General features: G+C 37.2%; 1 protein-coding gene and 1 pseudogene across 3 annotated transcripts; one reads left to right on the top strand and one right to left on the bottom strand.

The window, feature by feature from the left end:
• Nucleotides 1-7,536: 7,536 nt before the first annotated feature.
• Nucleotides 7,537-9,522, bottom strand: LOC132031311 (uncharacterized). 3 transcript variants are annotated; one of them, XM_059421220.1, is made up of 2 exons: nucleotides 7,896-9,522; nucleotides 7,537-7,790 (listed from the first exon to the last, which is right to left on the bottom strand). In XM_059421220.1, exons 1-2 carry the CDS (start codon nucleotides 8,721-8,723, stop codon nucleotides 7,749-7,751), a joined length of 870 nt encoding a protein of 289 aa, XP_059277203.1. In that variant the 5' UTR covers nucleotides 8,724-9,522; the 3' UTR covers nucleotides 7,537-7,748. The 3 variants fall into 3 exon arrangements, with proteins under 3 accessions (XP_059277203.1, XP_059277204.1, XP_059277205.1); XM_059421221.1 differs by having other exon boundaries at nucleotides 8,105-9,522; XM_059421222.1 differs by having other exon boundaries at nucleotides 8,138-9,522.
• A 5,409-nt stretch (nucleotides 9,523-14,931) lies between these two features.
• LOC132032073 (protein GRAVITROPIC IN THE LIGHT 1-like) lies at nucleotides 14,932-16,278 on the top strand (annotated as a pseudogene).
• The last annotated feature ends 621 nt before the right edge of the window (nucleotides 16,279-16,899 follow it).

Here is a 16,899-nt window from a genome sequence, read left to right as displayed (position 1 = left end):
TTTTTAATGATAAAGGGTTTGGGCGCTCCGTAGAAAATTCTACGGACATCAAACCTTCTCAAATTGGGCAAAAAATATGTATAGTTGGGACTTTTTTTTTGGGCTTGGAAGTCAAATTTTTCCCCCGTCCCCTTTATCGTCAAAATTCTTAATTCGTTCTTGCCCTTTACTTTGCTACCTCGATTTTTCATTTTAAACATCACTTATCACACACCCTTTTGTAAAATATATAAAGGGTTACCACTTTTTTATAAATTATCTTTTTGGGCATTTTATCGAACTTTTTGGGGCATTAACGAAGTTTGAATTAAAAAAAACTTGAAAAAATCCCCAGGGCCCCCCAAACCCAACATGTCTGGACACTTCACAAGCCCCCCCCCCAATTTAAAATTATAATTATGGAGCCCCAAAGTATGACCCCTGAAATTTTAAACCAAAAATTGAAAATTAAAAAATCGGGGTTGAGGGAATAATTTCTTTTCCCGGCTTTTTTTCTTTTTTTAACCGAATCGAAAGTAAGTGTCACGACCCAACCCCGCAAAGCCGTGACTAGTGCCCGAGCACAGGACACGTATACACATGCTACCATGATCGTGTCCAAACACTAGTCATGGCCTACGGGTTTGGGTCGTAATGAATAAGCCACCGTAGCGACCGTAACCACTTGATTTGTAATGTTGACGGACTTCGTAAAATTTTTTGCGGAGCATCAAACTTCATCGTCAAATGTTTGGAAATAAAATTGTCTACTATTCCCATTTGACGGCCATTTGTGCGGACCGTAAAAATTTCTACGATCCGTAAAACCTTTTGACGGCTTACTTCTGTGTATTACAAAACATTGCACTAAAATATAATTTGATGGTGATACTGACGTACTTTCGCTGTGTATGGATCCTAAGGTTTGAGGAGGTGCTCCAACTACTGGAAGAGGCAGAGATAGGGACAGAGCACAAGGTCGTAGGGGACTCTGTGATGAGCCTGACCAACGGGCTACTGGAGCAGGGGATGACGAACCACTGGTAGCAAGAGTCACCCGAGCTAGGGGTGCTGCTCAAGTACAAGTGTCCTCCCAGTCTGAAGAGGGGGGCACTTCAACATCCTCTAGTGTACCGAAAGATGAAGTGAAGGCTGCTAGGCTGCGGGAAATCCGAATGAAAGAAAGATCTGAACACAGCATTAGATTTTCTGTGCTAGGCTCCAAAGAAATATGACCGACTGTGGGCTTGAAGAGAAAGATGGGGGTGGACCAAGGAAGAGCATCCATGAGGAGAAAAGAATCAGCTTAGACAGACTGGAGGGTTTTCCACGAATCCTCGCAACTCTTGACCACTATAAGTGGAACTTCATTAGCCACCCTCCAGGTGAGTATATCTCAACTCTTGTTTGGGAATTCGATGCTAAATTATGCTGCGAAGGTCAAAAATGCCTGCAAGCCGGTTCAGCTTAAGAGGAAAAAACCACCCCCATTGGAAGAAGTGACAGTCCGAGGCCTGGAAATTAATATTTCTCGCGAGATAATCAATCGTTTCTACTTTGGCCTCGACTATGTACCACCGCCGAACACAGATGAGCTTAAATACAGGTTGGATGGTGATCGACAAGACAAGTTGTCTGAGTTGTCATGGGTTGCTTCAGTTATAGCAAAGGGTTCCCCTGAGTGGAGTAGGAATACCTCATTACCTGTGAAGAAAGCGGACCTGTCATTTGAAGGAAAATTTTAGTGGAGCGTCTTGATCCGAGTTGTACCCCACTCAGTCAGATAACACGTTGCCAATTGAGCGGGCCATACTCGTAGCTGTGATCATGTCAAAGTACAACATCAATTTGGGGGAGTTAGTGGTTCAACAAATTCATCAGAGAGCCTTGAGCAAGAAATTGTCACTAGCATATCCTTTCCTCATTACAGCGTTATGCTTACGTGTGCAAATGTTGATCGCTATGCACACCGAGATCATCGATTACAAGTCAAGAGTGTGTATGATCTATGGAAGGGCAAATATGGGGATGTTTATACTGCTACAGATGTTCCCACAGAGTTCCGGTTAGTTGGGCAGCCTGCTCCAGCATCCCAAGTGAATGAGCAAGCAGCCCCCGAGACTTCGTAGGAAGGGCCGACTGACACGGGCACAGCAGCTCAATCCATTTCACGTACCCCAATTTCATCTACAGGTCCATCTACCCATGCTGCTCCAGTTGTTCATAGCACTCTGACCCCTCCGAGCAGCCATATGGCCCCAGCATCCACAGCCTTGCCTGGAGGCGTTATGATACAGTTTAATGCTCAGAACTTCCATGATGCGTTTGTGAAAGCCGACAGGACAGACCGCCAGGTTGCTAACTTGATGGCTCAGCTGCAGGGGTATATGGATAAAATGGTGACAACAGCCTTGGAGCCCGCAAGGAAGACGTGGGAGGATTCCCATAGCCTTATCCATTCTCGGATTGATAGACTTGAGCGGCGGATTGTTGAGCTTGAGAAGGTAAGCCTACGATTAATTTGGGGACGATGCAAATGTATTGTACAGCTCGAAGACAGATATGCTAGCATTGAAGGTTAAAGAGGGACTTGCGACTGCAAACCCGCCACCAGCACAGACTCTAGACTTGGCTTCTCTGTTGCCGTTGTTAATTTGTTAGGAGATGATTCACCACCCCGGGCTATGAGCAAAAGGCCTAGGGATGGAGGAGAGGATGATGATGAGGAGGATGAAAGTGAGGAGGACATGTAGTTTCGAAAGGTTCAGTGATGCTCTCTTGAGGAGACCTATTTTACGGGGGCGTCATCCAGCCATGCCCCTCCTGTTGAGGTGACAGTGCCTAGTGTTGTGATACCGGCAGAGGCTAGTACCACGGGTCCCGAGGAAGAACCACGCTCTCAGATTCAAATAGAGCCAGCTGTTGGTACCACAGTTCCAGCAGCGGAGCAGGTACCGGATACGACCACTGAGGTGATCACACCTCAGAATATGCAGAACGCCTTCAGGTAGCCCTATCCCTTTGTTTTGCTTATTTTCATGCCTTGGGGACAATGCATGATCTTTAGTTGGGGGTGGGCTATGTGTTTCTTGTGAATATTGTATATATGTGTTTAGGACCCCCTCGGCTTTTCTTTGCCAGAGTTCTTTTCCTGAGGGATTTTATTTTGTTGAAACTGGCATGTGTAGGTTGTTGCTTAGATAGAATAGAGTAGTTTTGACTTATTTAGTAGTGTTCTTGAACTTGTGGCATGATGTTTGTTGTTTGTTGAAAATCTTGGACCCCTCGAAAATTTTGAAAAATGCATACTTGGAAACAGCTATTGATTGACATGATTTGAATCTTTGTATGACATTAGTATTATTGGGGTATTGTGTGTAACGAACGAATACTTAGGAGGTCACAATTGTATATGATCATCCTGATGCCAATGTGTGTGTGAGTAATTAGTTTTTGTTCTATTTATGCATGTATGATCTAGAACTTACCCGGTTAGTCATGTTTGAATTCGACAGTTGGTTTGGTTGTGAGATGATCTTAGGCTTTCTTTGACTAAATAGTCACTTTGCCTAAATAAGCCTGACCATATAATTTTAAATATCCCTAGTTTTTTAGCCTTTTGACCTTTTTCTTGGCCAGCCAATAATGAAACCTTACCCTTTGTGAAACAGATCCATCTTCGCACCCGTTCCCTTCTTGATGCTACCAGATAGATGAGGCAAAATGCCTAAGTTGGGGGTGAAATAAATGTGAAGTAGATGTTGAAAATATAAGTTGGGGGTGGAAGAGTTTGCTAGTTGGGATCCGATGTGGTTGTTGCATATATATATATATATATATATATATATATATATAGAAATAAAAATAAAAAGAAGAGAAAAATCAGAAAAGTGTAACACAAAAAGAATTGTAAGTTGACTAGGAATAAAACCACATCGAGGTCGAAAACTTGAAAGAAGATGAAAGGATGAAGAAGAGGCGAATTAAGGTGAGGAGATGTTGTAGTGTTCAAGGAGGGCTAGTCACTAATATCCAAAAAGTATCCTACCCGTCCCTAAACCTATATTACAAGCCAGAAACAAGTCCTAACGCGATCACAACTAAACGGACCTAGGATGAAAGCATAGAAAATAAGGGCAAGCTTATGGTATTTGCATGTGTAGATATGAACTTCTTTGTGAGTGTGAGTGTTCAGCTCTTCTCTTTGATCTTCGTCCCATTATTGTTGTATATATGTGTGTTGGAACATTCTTTGGTTGATGTGAGGGCATAAGGGTTAGAATTAATCAAAATAAAGTGACCGCCGAAAGTAGCATTTGTATGCATCGTAATATGTCCGATAATGTAATGTCATGCATTGAAGCATCATTGTTAGTCGTAGTACTCTTGAGTTGTGCATATGGTTTGAAAATAGAAAATGGGGTGGTCCTTGGAAGAAAAACGTGCATGCATGTAGTTCGGAGTCAAAACCATTGTAGACATCATTACTCTGTGATATCTGAGTTTAGTTGAGTCATTGTGTCATGTGACTTGCTTGAGGACAAGCAAAGACTTTAAGTTGGGGGTGTTGATGTCTTTGCGTAATTTCAGCACATGTGACGCTTTTGGCGAAGAGTTTTACTTGTTTTCAAGCAAGTTCGTATCATTTTTATGTGGTTTTTATTGTATTTCAGGTATTAAGTGTTTTGATGGCAAAAATTGGAGAAGTTTGTGAAAATGCGAAAAAGGCAGCTTAACGGAGCAATTAGACGGCCCACAGAACTTTCTGCAGAACGTCAAATGTACCGTAGAACGGTCACAGTGAGCAGTTCACAGAGGATCCATCCTACAGAACAATTATACGGACCGCAAAACATTTGACGGTCTGTCAAATAGTAGCGTAGAAAAGTGCAGGAGACTGTTTGACGGTTGAAGGGCAGCAATTTGAGGGTCCGCATAATGGTTCTACGGTCCGCAGAATAAACCCGACGGGCAATTATGTCTTTTTATTTCTCACGACTTAGGCTCCTATAAATACCTGATATAGGTTTCTTGTAAGATACAATACACTAGATTTTAGTTCTTATTTCTTTAGTACTAAATACTCATAGTTTTTGAAGTCTTTTGGGATTACATACAATTGCAATTAATTTCTCTTCAATTCCAAGCAAGCATTCGTAAGCATTATGATCTCAATTATTTCTTATTGTTCTTCTTCTTCTTCTATGAGTAGCTAAATTTCCTTACTAGGGTTGTGCCCCCAATGATGGGTGTTTTGTGATTGATATACACATAATGGATTATTAGGGTTTATTTATTCTTCATTCTTCATTCATAATTAATGGTTGCAAACATTGATTAATGCCATAAATCTTGATTTGTTTGGGAAAACAATTAGGGTTGGTAAGACTAAATAACAAGAACTCAAAACTTTAAACTTTGTTTAATAAATTCACTTAGGAATAAGAAGAATTTACTTGGCATAATTAACCGCTCTTCATGTTCACTTTCTTATATTTGGGAAAATCATAGAAAGAAATAGTCTTTATTTATTGAGAAATAGTAGAGATTCATATAGAGGTTAAGTGCATTCATGTAATGATCCATTAGAAGTATATCAATATCAATACCCATGATCATACTTGGTTTCTTTTACCATAAATTACAATCCAAAGCAATTAGTTAGCAAGTAGTCATAAACAACCAACTTTTACAAAAATCATCGGATTAAGACATTAGACCTAAATTAAGCATTTTACGAGTTTAGTAACCTTTTCACACAATATTCCCTGTGGGATTCGACCCCAACCTAGTTGGGTTACTATATTTGACATCGTCCGCTTTACGCTAATTAAAGGTGTAATTTGAGCGTATCAAATTTTGGCGCCCCTTCTTTACTGTTGTTCCCAAAAGGGCCCTCATTGTTGTCATCTTTACCACTGGGGAGAAAGTTTCAGTGTAATCCACACCTGCTTTTTGACTGTACCCTTTTACAACTAGTCTAGTTTTGAATCTTTCTATGCTACTATCAGCTTTATGTTTAATCTTGTACACCCACCTGCATCCAATAGCTTTCTTTTCTGCAGGTAAGGGCATTAGTGTCCAAGTTTGGTTGGCATGGAGTGCATCAAACTCTTGGATCATAGCTGTCTGCCAAGCAAGGTCTACAGATGCTTCCTTATATAAAGTTGGTTCTTTGATATTGCAAACATTTCTCACAAAAGTCTTGACTTTCAGGACTCAAGGCATCAAGAGATATATGTTGATGATTAGTGAACAAGGCAGTGAGTGATGGTTTTAGGTTTGGTATTGAATGAATAAAGTCTTTCATGTGTACTGTTATCTTGGGATCCCTATTAGACCTTCTAGGTTCTGGTGCAGCACTGCTATTTGGTTGTGGATAGATGCAGTACTAGGCAAGTCATGTGGGACAGTTGGTGGAGGAGTAAAGGGCAATGTGTCATGAGACAGGAGGTAGGATGAAGTGGTCTTCAGTGGAGGTGGATGTGAATTCAGGTGACAAACCATTAGCAGGTGTAATAGGTGGGCAACTAGGGCCACTTCTAGTGTTTTGTGATCCAACAGTAGTATCTAAGACATCAACGAAAGGAATAGAATGCAGCATAGAAGGAAAAGACATAGATGCAGAAGAAAGAGTAAAAGGAAAAATACTTTCATGGAAAACAACATCTCTAGATACATGAATTTTCTTAGTGGCCAGGCTGAGAACTTTGTATCCCTTTGTCTCAAAAGGGTATCCAACAAAAATGTTTAGTGTAGTTCTGGGCTCAAGCTTGTCTCTATAGGGTATAGGTACTGTGGGATAGCATAGGCAACCAAAACTTCTCAAATGAGAATATTTTGGCACTTTATGGTATAAGATCTCATAGGGGCAGTTGCCTTTGAGTATAGTAGAGGGTAATCTATTTATTATGTATGTGGCACAAAGTATACATTCTCCCCAATACCTTTGTGGGAGTTCAGATTGAAATAAAAGTGCTCTAGCAGTTTCAAGAAAATATTTGTGTTTTTCGTTCAACAATTCCATTTTGTTGAGGAGAGTAGGGGCATGTTCTTTGGCGCAAAATTCCTTTGGACAAAAAGAATTGACTGGACTCTGAGTTAATAAATTCCAGTCCATTGTCTGTCCTAATGGTTTTTATGGTGGTGCTGAACTAGTTCTCAACCATGTTAGTAAAGGCTTTAATCACTTGTAATGCATTACTCTTGCAAGTAAGAAGTTGGGTCCAAGTGGATCTGCTAAAGTCATCCACAATGGTAATGAAATATCTATAATGGTTATGAGTTGGTGTATGATAGGGTCCCTACAAGTCAATGTGTAATAGTTCAAAAATTTTGGTAGTAGAGGTGGTTTTCTGGGGAAAGGGAAGTCTCTCATGTCTTGCCATTGGACAAACAATGCATACAAAAGGTTGCTTTGTTGAAAAGGAGGCAGGTATGAAGATATTCCTTTCATTTTGACAAAGTGTACATGACCCATCCTGTTATGTCATAAAACACTCACATCCGTTCTAGAGGAAGAATAGAAATTTAGGGAACATGAAGATTGATTACCAGTAGAAAGAACAACAGCTTTATTTCCATTATCATGACAAGTATTTACAACATGGTGATCATACTGAATGGATTTAAATGGACTATTTATAAAAGCATGAGACTGACAACTCTAAAAACTACAATTACTGCAAAAAGAAGGGAAGACATCAGATCTAAGCTCATTTGACCTGACATTGTTGTTCTTCAAACATCTGGGACACAAGAAATAGAGGTCATGCCCTACCAATCTCCAGAGGGCTCTTCATTGAAGGGCCCTGCATTAGACAAAAAATCTATGTGAAACTAACAATGTAGTGAGTATGCAAAGTCATGGAATGGATAGAAATTAGATTGTACTTAAATGTTGGAACAAACAAGACCTTTTCTAGGGTGATCCTAGGTCCAAGTACCACACTACCAATTTGTGTCACCTTGACTTTATGTCCATTTGGAAGTTCAACTAAAATAGGATTAGGTAGGGTGGTAATCTTATCTAACAAGGAACTGTTGAAAGTCATATTGTTTGATGCTTCTGAGTCTAGAATCCATAAATCAGACTTGTTTTTGAAACAATCACAAGACAATTTACCAAAGTCAATATAGGAGGTGCAAACTATAGTACCTGCAAAGCTGCCAGTACCACCAGGAATATCATAGAGTTGAGAGTTTTCTCCACTATCATTGAACTTCTGTAAGACCTGCTTCACATGACTGAGTTGCTCTTTAGTCGGAGATAAGTTGTACAATTCTTCAGGTCCATGATCTTCTTCATACCATTTCACAGACATGTTATCACTTGAACAATGCACATTGACCACTGTCCTATTGTTGTTTCCTCTATTGTACCTTTGATTCTGATTATACCCTGAGTTATTGTTATAGTTGTAGTTTCTATTTGGATTGTGAGTGTTGAGGTTTCGATTATGATTAGCATTTTGGTTGAAACTTCTATTTGGAAAGGGATTATTTGATGAGTTATGTGGCCCATTGTAAGACTGGTTTGGATGGCTCGAGTTACCTTGAGTATTGTTGTTGTTTGGTGGATATCCATGCAACTTATAGCACCTGTCCATGATGTGGCCAGGCCTTTTGCAAAAGTCACAAAACAAACGAGAGTTGCTGGAGCTGTGATGTTGATTATTTGGAGAAAAATTGGTTTTATAATTTCCAGATCTGTTGGTTCCTACAACAAAAGAAGCTGATTTCATGTTGAGCTGATTGGAGGGTCTAGTCTCCCTCTATTTCTCATCTTGTACAAGTATGGAAAAAGCTTGTGCTATTGAAGAAAGGGGATTCATCATCAATATACTCCCTCGCATGACTGTATACACCTTATTCAAACCCATCAAAAACTGAATCAACCTTCTATCCTGCTCTGCCTTATGCCTGCTCTTCTTTGCTCCACAAGTGCAGTTGTAAGTGCATCGACTCTTTGCATTCAAATTACTCAGTTCCTCCCATAGCTTTTTCAACTTTGTATAGTATCCAGTAATGTCGAGTGATCCTTGTGACAAATCATTAATCTCCATTTAAATTTTATACAATTTGGCACTATTAGTCTGCTCATATCTGTCCTCAAGTTCAACCCATAATTCTACTGTATCAACATATTCCACACTATCTGCGATTTTTTTGGACAGGGAATTTAAAATCCAGGCAGTGACTATATCGTCAGACCTCTCCTATTGTGTGTAAGTAGGTGCTTCAGGGCTAGGTCTAAGGCACTTGTCATTGATGAAACCTAGTTTATTTTTAATCGACAAGGATCTCAAAACACTCCTCCTCCATGAGCGATACCCAATTCCACTAAAGGGGACTGGTACTAACATTGCACCCGGGCTATCGAAAGGGTGTACATAAAGAGGACTAATAACATCAACACTAATCGTACAAGCATCAACACCAACTGTACTAGCATCATCATTCATCCTTTCTGATAATTCTTCAGTAACCGCCATAGCAATACACTCTACTTACTTGATTAAAAAATGAAGAAAAATTTCGAACTTGAGAGGAAAAATTTCGAGCTTGAGAACACTTCAAACCTAAATTGCAACCTCAACGAACCAATTTTGAACAATCAAACACTTATTGAGCTAATTCAAGACACCTCACAACTTATACCAACAGTTTTTACAGAAATAAATGGGTGAAAGAGCAAATTAGGGCTTCGATACACAAAATATCAAGAAACTCAATTTGCGGAAAAAAAGAATTGAGCAATTGATCGAGTATATAGACCTGTTGCTTTGATACCATGTAAAAATGAGAAGCTACTGCATTATCCAACCTCAAACATTAAGCTTCCATGGAGTCTCAATGGAGATGGAAGCAAAAACACCTACACACACGCATACAGTCGTGCACAGAGATAAGAAGAAAGGAGAAGATAGTTTGTGATGAATGAAAAATGAAACGCAATTCATTTAAGTGACAGCTTACAAGTATATGTACATAATGAAAGGACTAACTATCCTACTCTAACTAACTGCCAGCTGGATAACTGATTTACCAGCTGGTTACAACTCATAACCACCTAAGCTAACCTTAACCGACCTAACTAACTCATAACTAATCTAATTCACATAATTAGGTAATTACAAAAAGTGATAATCTCAATAATATGGAACAGAAGACAAATGAAAAGGGACAAAAGTAGGCAAAGATCGACTTAAAAACCAAAAGAAAGTCAATGGCGTACTAAGCCAAGTTTTGAAAAGAAACCAAACTGATAGAAAAGCACTGTGTTTATCCGCTAATAAGTCATATTATGGATTAGTTAGTTATGGTATATTAAAGAGTACTAGTTTTTTATAAATAAAATCTTGTAAAGACTGCAAAACTGAGATCTTACGAGTAAAAAGCACACTGGGATGATATTTGACTTTTCTTGTTATTCAATACTAAAAATTTGGATCTCTTCAAAGACATCTTTTCTGGATTATGAACTATTTCCATCTGGCTTGTTAGTCAAAATTTAGAACAGTATTGATACGGAAACAGTAAAACAAGAAAAACAAGTTATCAAATTACGGCTGTGTCGTGGCAAGCCACTCTCTTGAAAGTGATTTCGAATCGACCATGGTGCAAATCGTTTAGCCAGGTATGCTCCTCAAGGATCCACAACACTTCCAAACACTTGCATTAGTGGCTGGAAGTTTGGAGTTTGCATAAACTGAATTGTCCAGAAATTAAAAGGGAAAAAAACCTATGAAGTAGAGAAGATATGTTTTTTTGTGTTTCTCTCACCAAAGGTAGACCTCCAAAATATAGGTATGAAAAGTGACTGTTCAGAAAAAGGGAATAAATCCACTTAATTCCATAGGTTACAAATCTGAATAATTAATAGGGAAAATCACACAAATATAACTTTTTCAAATGGTAATTAAAAAGATTACAACTACTTTCAAAAAATTACATAAATAAAACTTATTCAAAATTTTAACTTTTTTATTACAAAAATACAACTTTTTACATTCCTAAAATATCAATAATACTTAATTTTAGGAGTTACTACCATTAATGCATATCCACTTTTTACTTTCTCTTTCTTTCAAAATCATCCCCTCTCCCCTCCCCTCTCCCCCCACCCCCTCCCCCATCCCCCTCCCAAAAAAAAAACACTATGAAAAGGGCATGAGAAATAATGTAATTTTCCAAAGAAACAAAACAAAATCATTTCAAAGTCCATATTCCATCTACCTTTTTAAAAAGATTTTCTTTCTTTCGTTTCCACCTCTTTATTCTTTTCTTTTTTTCACTTGATGACTGATGCAATTATTTTTTTTGTGACTAAAAGAAATTATTTAGAATATATTAATATTAATATTAAGAAAAGTACACGAAAAAATATGGTATATTGTATAACAAAAGCACATGAAAATATACCTAAAAAAGTATATGGTATATTCAAATTGGTAAATATAACTGAAAAGATGATAACAAAATATCTATGGATATAATAGTAGAAATTAGTATATCTAAGTTTGTATATTATATATAGTATATAATATTACAATATACCTAATATATGAAAATATTACTCTACGTGTCAACCAATTGTACTCTTAAATAACATATATAGTAACAATATAAGATATATAGATAGAATAATATATATAACAAATACTACAGTAATATACTTGCTCATGAATAAGCTACTTTTTTTTTTGTTAAAATTCATGAATTAGCTTGCTAGTAGATAGCGCTGGAGCTTTTTTAGGTAAGCACTTATTGTCTTTTTATATGCATTTACTTATGTTATCACTAATATAGGGAATCTCCTTATTTTTAGATTCTTAATCATAGCAATAATCTCCTTGTTTTTAGCTTTAAGTTGCACAATTTGTAATATAAAAATTAGTTGTAGATTATATAATTAAATCTTATATATCTTGTATTTATGAAAGTTTCCCTAATTAATACCATGAAAAGAATCTGGTCATATTAAGGTAAGGATATATTTGGACAATTTTCGAGAGCCCAAAATATCAAAAAATAAATTTCGCAAAGCCAGATGTGAATTGGGCCTCACGTATACCTCGGGCGTGGGGGTAGGGTTGCGGGGGGGGGGGGGGGACAAATTGAGCCATTTTGCCTACTAAGCCCAATTCTCATGTGCACGAGGCCACTCTCTTATTTTAGCCCAATTACTATCCCAATAAAGTGCTTCTCAATATAAAGTGGAAGGAAAGACTTTCCACCACCTATGAGGAACATTTGCATTTCATAGAGAAGAAAAGAAAAGTAAGAAAAAGAACCCACAAGGAAACATTGGCTTTGCATTACCAATAAAGACATGACTAAGTAATACATAACTCTCACAATCCCCCACTAATGCAAAGATAAAGAATAAGAATAATTTCTGGGCAAAAGAAGGAACATGTACTTAAGTGTCAATATCTTTCGATTTGAATTAACACGTAGTGAAATGAGGCAAAAACAAACATCCAAAAAGCGAAGTACTCTTGAACTAAATGGACATGAGTTGAGACCATCACAACACATACTATATCCTTAGTTTTATGCAAACTCCGTGATACTCACAAAAGTGCGTTTATGGTTATGCACACACCTTGAGTCTAATGAGTGCTTTAGAAAGATGGCCTAAGTCTTTCATAAAAGGCGACCACACCTTTACACTCACGTAGGTGATTCCATCAAGTCTATCTCAATATAGACTACCTTAAGGCTTATAAGCTCAACCTTATAACAGTACTATATGCACACCATAGAGATAGGACATTTAGTGTATATTGACGGCCTATATGGCTTCGTTTGACCACAAACGGGTATCCACCATATTACTTCAATCCATAAGCTTTAGGCCCACCCCCCTCGACGTTTCAAGGATTATTTTCCTTACTAAACCCTTGGTTAGAGGATCTGCCAAATTTTTTTCGGGCCTTACATATTTAAAGGAGATAACACCATGTTTCAACAATTGTTTAACTGCATCATGTCTGATGCGAATATGCCTCCTTTTTCCATTGTACACACTGTTCTTAGCAATATCAATTGCCACCTGTGAGTCACAATGTAAAGAGACTGGTGAAGCTTGTCTTCCCCACAATGACACATCTGCCAAAAGGTTTCTCAACCACTCAGTTTCTTGCCCTGCCAACTCAAGAGCAATAAACTCAGATTCCATAGTAGAACGTGCTATACAAGTCTGTTTGGAAGACTTCCATGAAATAGCACCTGCACCTACAGTAAACACATAGCCACTGGTGGAGCTAACTTCATCATTGTCAGTTACCCAATTTGCATCACAAAAACCTTCTAAAATAGCAAAAAACTTATTAAAATGCAAACACCAATCCATAGTACCTCTGAAATACCTTAACAAACGATGAAGAGCAGTCCAATGTTCATTACTGGGACTATGAATATATCTACTCAATCTACTACCTGCATAAGCAATATCAGGCCGAGTATAGTTCATGAGAAACATTACACTCCCAATTATTTTAGCATATTCAATTTGAGAAACACTAGATTCTTTATTCTTTCTCCAGTGTATGCGAGGATCATAAGGAGTTCTTACTAAAGCAACATCAAAACAATCAAACTTTTTCAACATTTTCTCAATGTAATGAGACTGACACAAAGAAAAGCCATTAACAATTCCTTTCATTTGAATTCCTAAAATCACATCTGCTTCTCCAAGGTCTTTCATTTCAAACTTAGAAGACAAAAAGTTTGTAGTCTCATTAACAACATTCACATTAGGGCCAAATATTAACATGTCATCCACATATAGACATATAATCACACAATATGATCCTATCATTTTAGAATAAACATAGGTATCAAAAGCATTAACAACAAAACCATCATCCACTAATGTGCCATAAAACTTTTCATACCACTGTTTAGGTGCCTGCTATAGGCCATACAAGGACTTTGTCAATTTGCATAATTTATCTTCCTGTCCTGAGACCACAAAACCTTCGGGTTGAGTCATATAGATCTCTTCCTCTAAATCACCATTTAGAAAAGCCGCTTTAATATTCATTTGGTTTACCACTAAACTATGAATAGCGGCTAAGGCAATAAAAGTTCAAATGATCACTATTTTAGTCACAGGGCAATAAGAATAATTATGGTAGCGAAGTGTACTTTTTTGAAATTTCCCCCTTACTTATTTGGGTATAGATAGCTTGAGCGCAAAGTCCTGGGCGACAGCGTTAATTTTGTCTTCACAGAATGTGGCTGTGAGAAGTATTTGTTGGTGGCTTTTATGTAAATAAATTGGTCATTTTACTTGCTCTAAAGTTTTTAAATTTCTTTTTCTTCCTCAATATTTCGGGTGGAACGAAAAACAATTGGAAAATGATATCCTATAATCAATTGAAATTTAAATAAAAGAAAATTGCCTACAAAATACTGTCGAATAGAAAACATTAATTTCAAGTTCCAACATGGGAAGAGTCATGTAAATTCGTATAAAGAAACTACTAGCTATTAGAGCATAGTAGTATACCAAATATCCATCCTAATTAGTGTATCAAAATTTCTTTGAAACCAAATTAATATATTGGGCTTTTGTTAATTTTCAACCGATGGCAATGGACAGCCATCAAATGTTAGATAGCATTTCGATTTAATGTGGTTTTTGTGCAAGACTTGGACTTTACGAAATAGGCAAGAAACTAACTTCATTCAGAATTAATACTATTCTTATGTTAGAAAATGGGAACTTATAATATTCTTTCGTCAAACCTTACTTTTCCCAATACAGTATTTAGTAGAATGACTAGGAAATTTCTTAATTTATGTCCCCCATATACTCTATTTGTAAGCTATATAACCTAAGTAGTATTTTATAAACGATACAAAGAATTTGTGATAAATCTTCAATTCATACCTATTATGATCTAACATTACTGGCAAAGCTTGATTTTTCTCTTTTAGATGGATTCAGTAAATCGATCTGATGTGACCCCTAGTAATAGCAGATTGGCTCGCATTTTTGCTAAGGTTTTGTATATTCAAGCTGTGATAGGAGCAAATCGAAAGCCGAAATCTCAAGATAAGTTCGAAAATGAAGCAGCAAAAAATCACATACCAAAGAAGAATGATATATTGAAGAAGAAAGCACAATACAAGTCATTTGTAAACGAAGATGTAAATCGAGTAGCTATATTAGAAGCTTTTATAGCCAAGCTATTCGCAAATATTTCAGCTAGTAAAGCATCATATGCCCTGTTACAATTTGCTCAATCTCCATACGATCCTGATTTTATTCTATCTGCTGATGAGATTAACGTGTCCTAGCTGACAAATTTGTCTGAATTAAAACAATGCTACTCAAAGAATCAATTTGATGATCATTATTCTCCAGAGACCACTCGGATCTTAGCAGAAATTAAGGAGCTTAAAAATGTTGTGAGAATGTACGAAATCATGTGGAATAAGTTGGATTTCCAACTTAAACTCAAAGACTCAGAAATTATATTTCTCAGAGAGAAATTGGATGAGGTTAATAAAGAGAACAAGTTTCTAGAAAAGAGATTGAGTTTAATTGACAACTTCAGCTGCTAAAATTAAGCATCAACCATTTTACTATGTTCCTTGGACAAACAATTAAATCGATTCGGAGGTTTTTTAGGTTGCTCTGTAGAGAAATGGAATATGCAGGGTGGGATTTAGATGTTGCAGCCTTGTCTATTCTACCTGGTACTATGTTCTTACAACCAAACGACAAATATTACGCGTTTGAATCATTTGTTTGTCAAGAGATGTTTGATGATTTCAACTATCCATACTTCTCTATGTATAACGAATCCATGACAGAGAAGACGAAACGAAAAAAATTATTTTCAACAGATTCTTGGAATTGAGATATGTTATGCCAGCAGATTATTTAGCCAGGAAGTCAAAGACAACATTTGCAAGATTTTGTCTCGCAAAGTACTTGAAACTCATCCATCCCAAAATGGAAAGATCCCTTTTTGGCAATATGGATCACAGGAATTTACTGAATTCTGGTGAGGACCCAAAGACACATTTCTTTTGCACATTTGGCTACTCCATCGTCTTGCCTTTTCTTTCATACCCGAAGTTTCTGTATTTCAAGTGTGCAAAGGATGTAGATTTTCCTACGTTTACATGGAAAGTGTAAATGAAGAAGAAGCATACTTGATGTCGAACGGATCATCCGAAACTGAATTCCGTGTAGGATTCACAGTGATTCCAGGGTTCAGAGTTGGTAAAACTGTTGTGCAGTGTCAAATATATCTTTCTTGTGAAAAAGATTAGTTGAAACAAAGGTAGTCTAATTTGTTGGTTGAAATTTGGTACTTCCATAATTCCAATGCTGAACTAGATGCCACAGGCGGATTTAGGACAGATTTTGTGGGTTCAACTGAATTAATTGTTTCATAAGCAAAAGGAAAAATTCAAATGTAGGCATGTATAGCTAGCGCATGAATTACATGCGATATACTGGTCAGAGGTCAAAGCCTGACCCCAAACGTCTGTTTGCCTGGAACATTGACCACTGACCAGGCTCATATAGGCTATAGCGTATGCATTTCATGTGCTATAGGTAGATATATTCCTTTTTTTTAACACATTAGTTTTTTTCTTTAGAAGAAATTAAAGAAAAACACCTCATTTTAGTTCTGGTCTCAAATTCTCAATCTCGTACAAAATAAACGTTGTGAACTTCGTTAATTGATTGGCATACATTTGTAAGGTTTGGTATGCATAATTTTCATTATTTCCATCATACGTGATTGCAGGAAATTAGATTTGGTCCCTTTCAAATGAAAATGACACATGCAACTCATGAAAATCATCCCTGTAGTTTCAACCAAGCACTAAAATGAAAAATGCACCAAACCGATAAACCGAGTCAAACCGAGAAAAAACACTAGT

The sequence above is a fragment of the Lycium ferocissimum genome, chromosome 9, assembly GCF_029784015.1.
Source record: "Lycium ferocissimum isolate CSIRO_LF1 chromosome 9, AGI_CSIRO_Lferr_CH_V1, whole genome shotgun sequence".
Lineage (NCBI taxonomy): Eukaryota > Viridiplantae > Streptophyta > Magnoliopsida > Solanales > Solanaceae > Lycium > Lycium ferocissimum.
Note: the sequence above shows the minus strand (reverse complement) of the source record. Positions and strands in the feature narration are given on the sequence as shown.

Bases quoted from the DNA above. Each gene is read 5' to 3' on its own strand.
- LOC132031311 (XM_059421220.1), bottom strand. From the start codon at position 8,723: ATGAAATCAGCTTCTTTTGTTGTAGGAACCAACAGATCTGGAAATTAT. The intron at 7,791-7,895 runs GTCTTGTTTGTT...TGTCTAATGCAG, and splicing joins CTAGGATCACCCTAGAAAAG to GGCCCTTCAATGAAGAGCCC.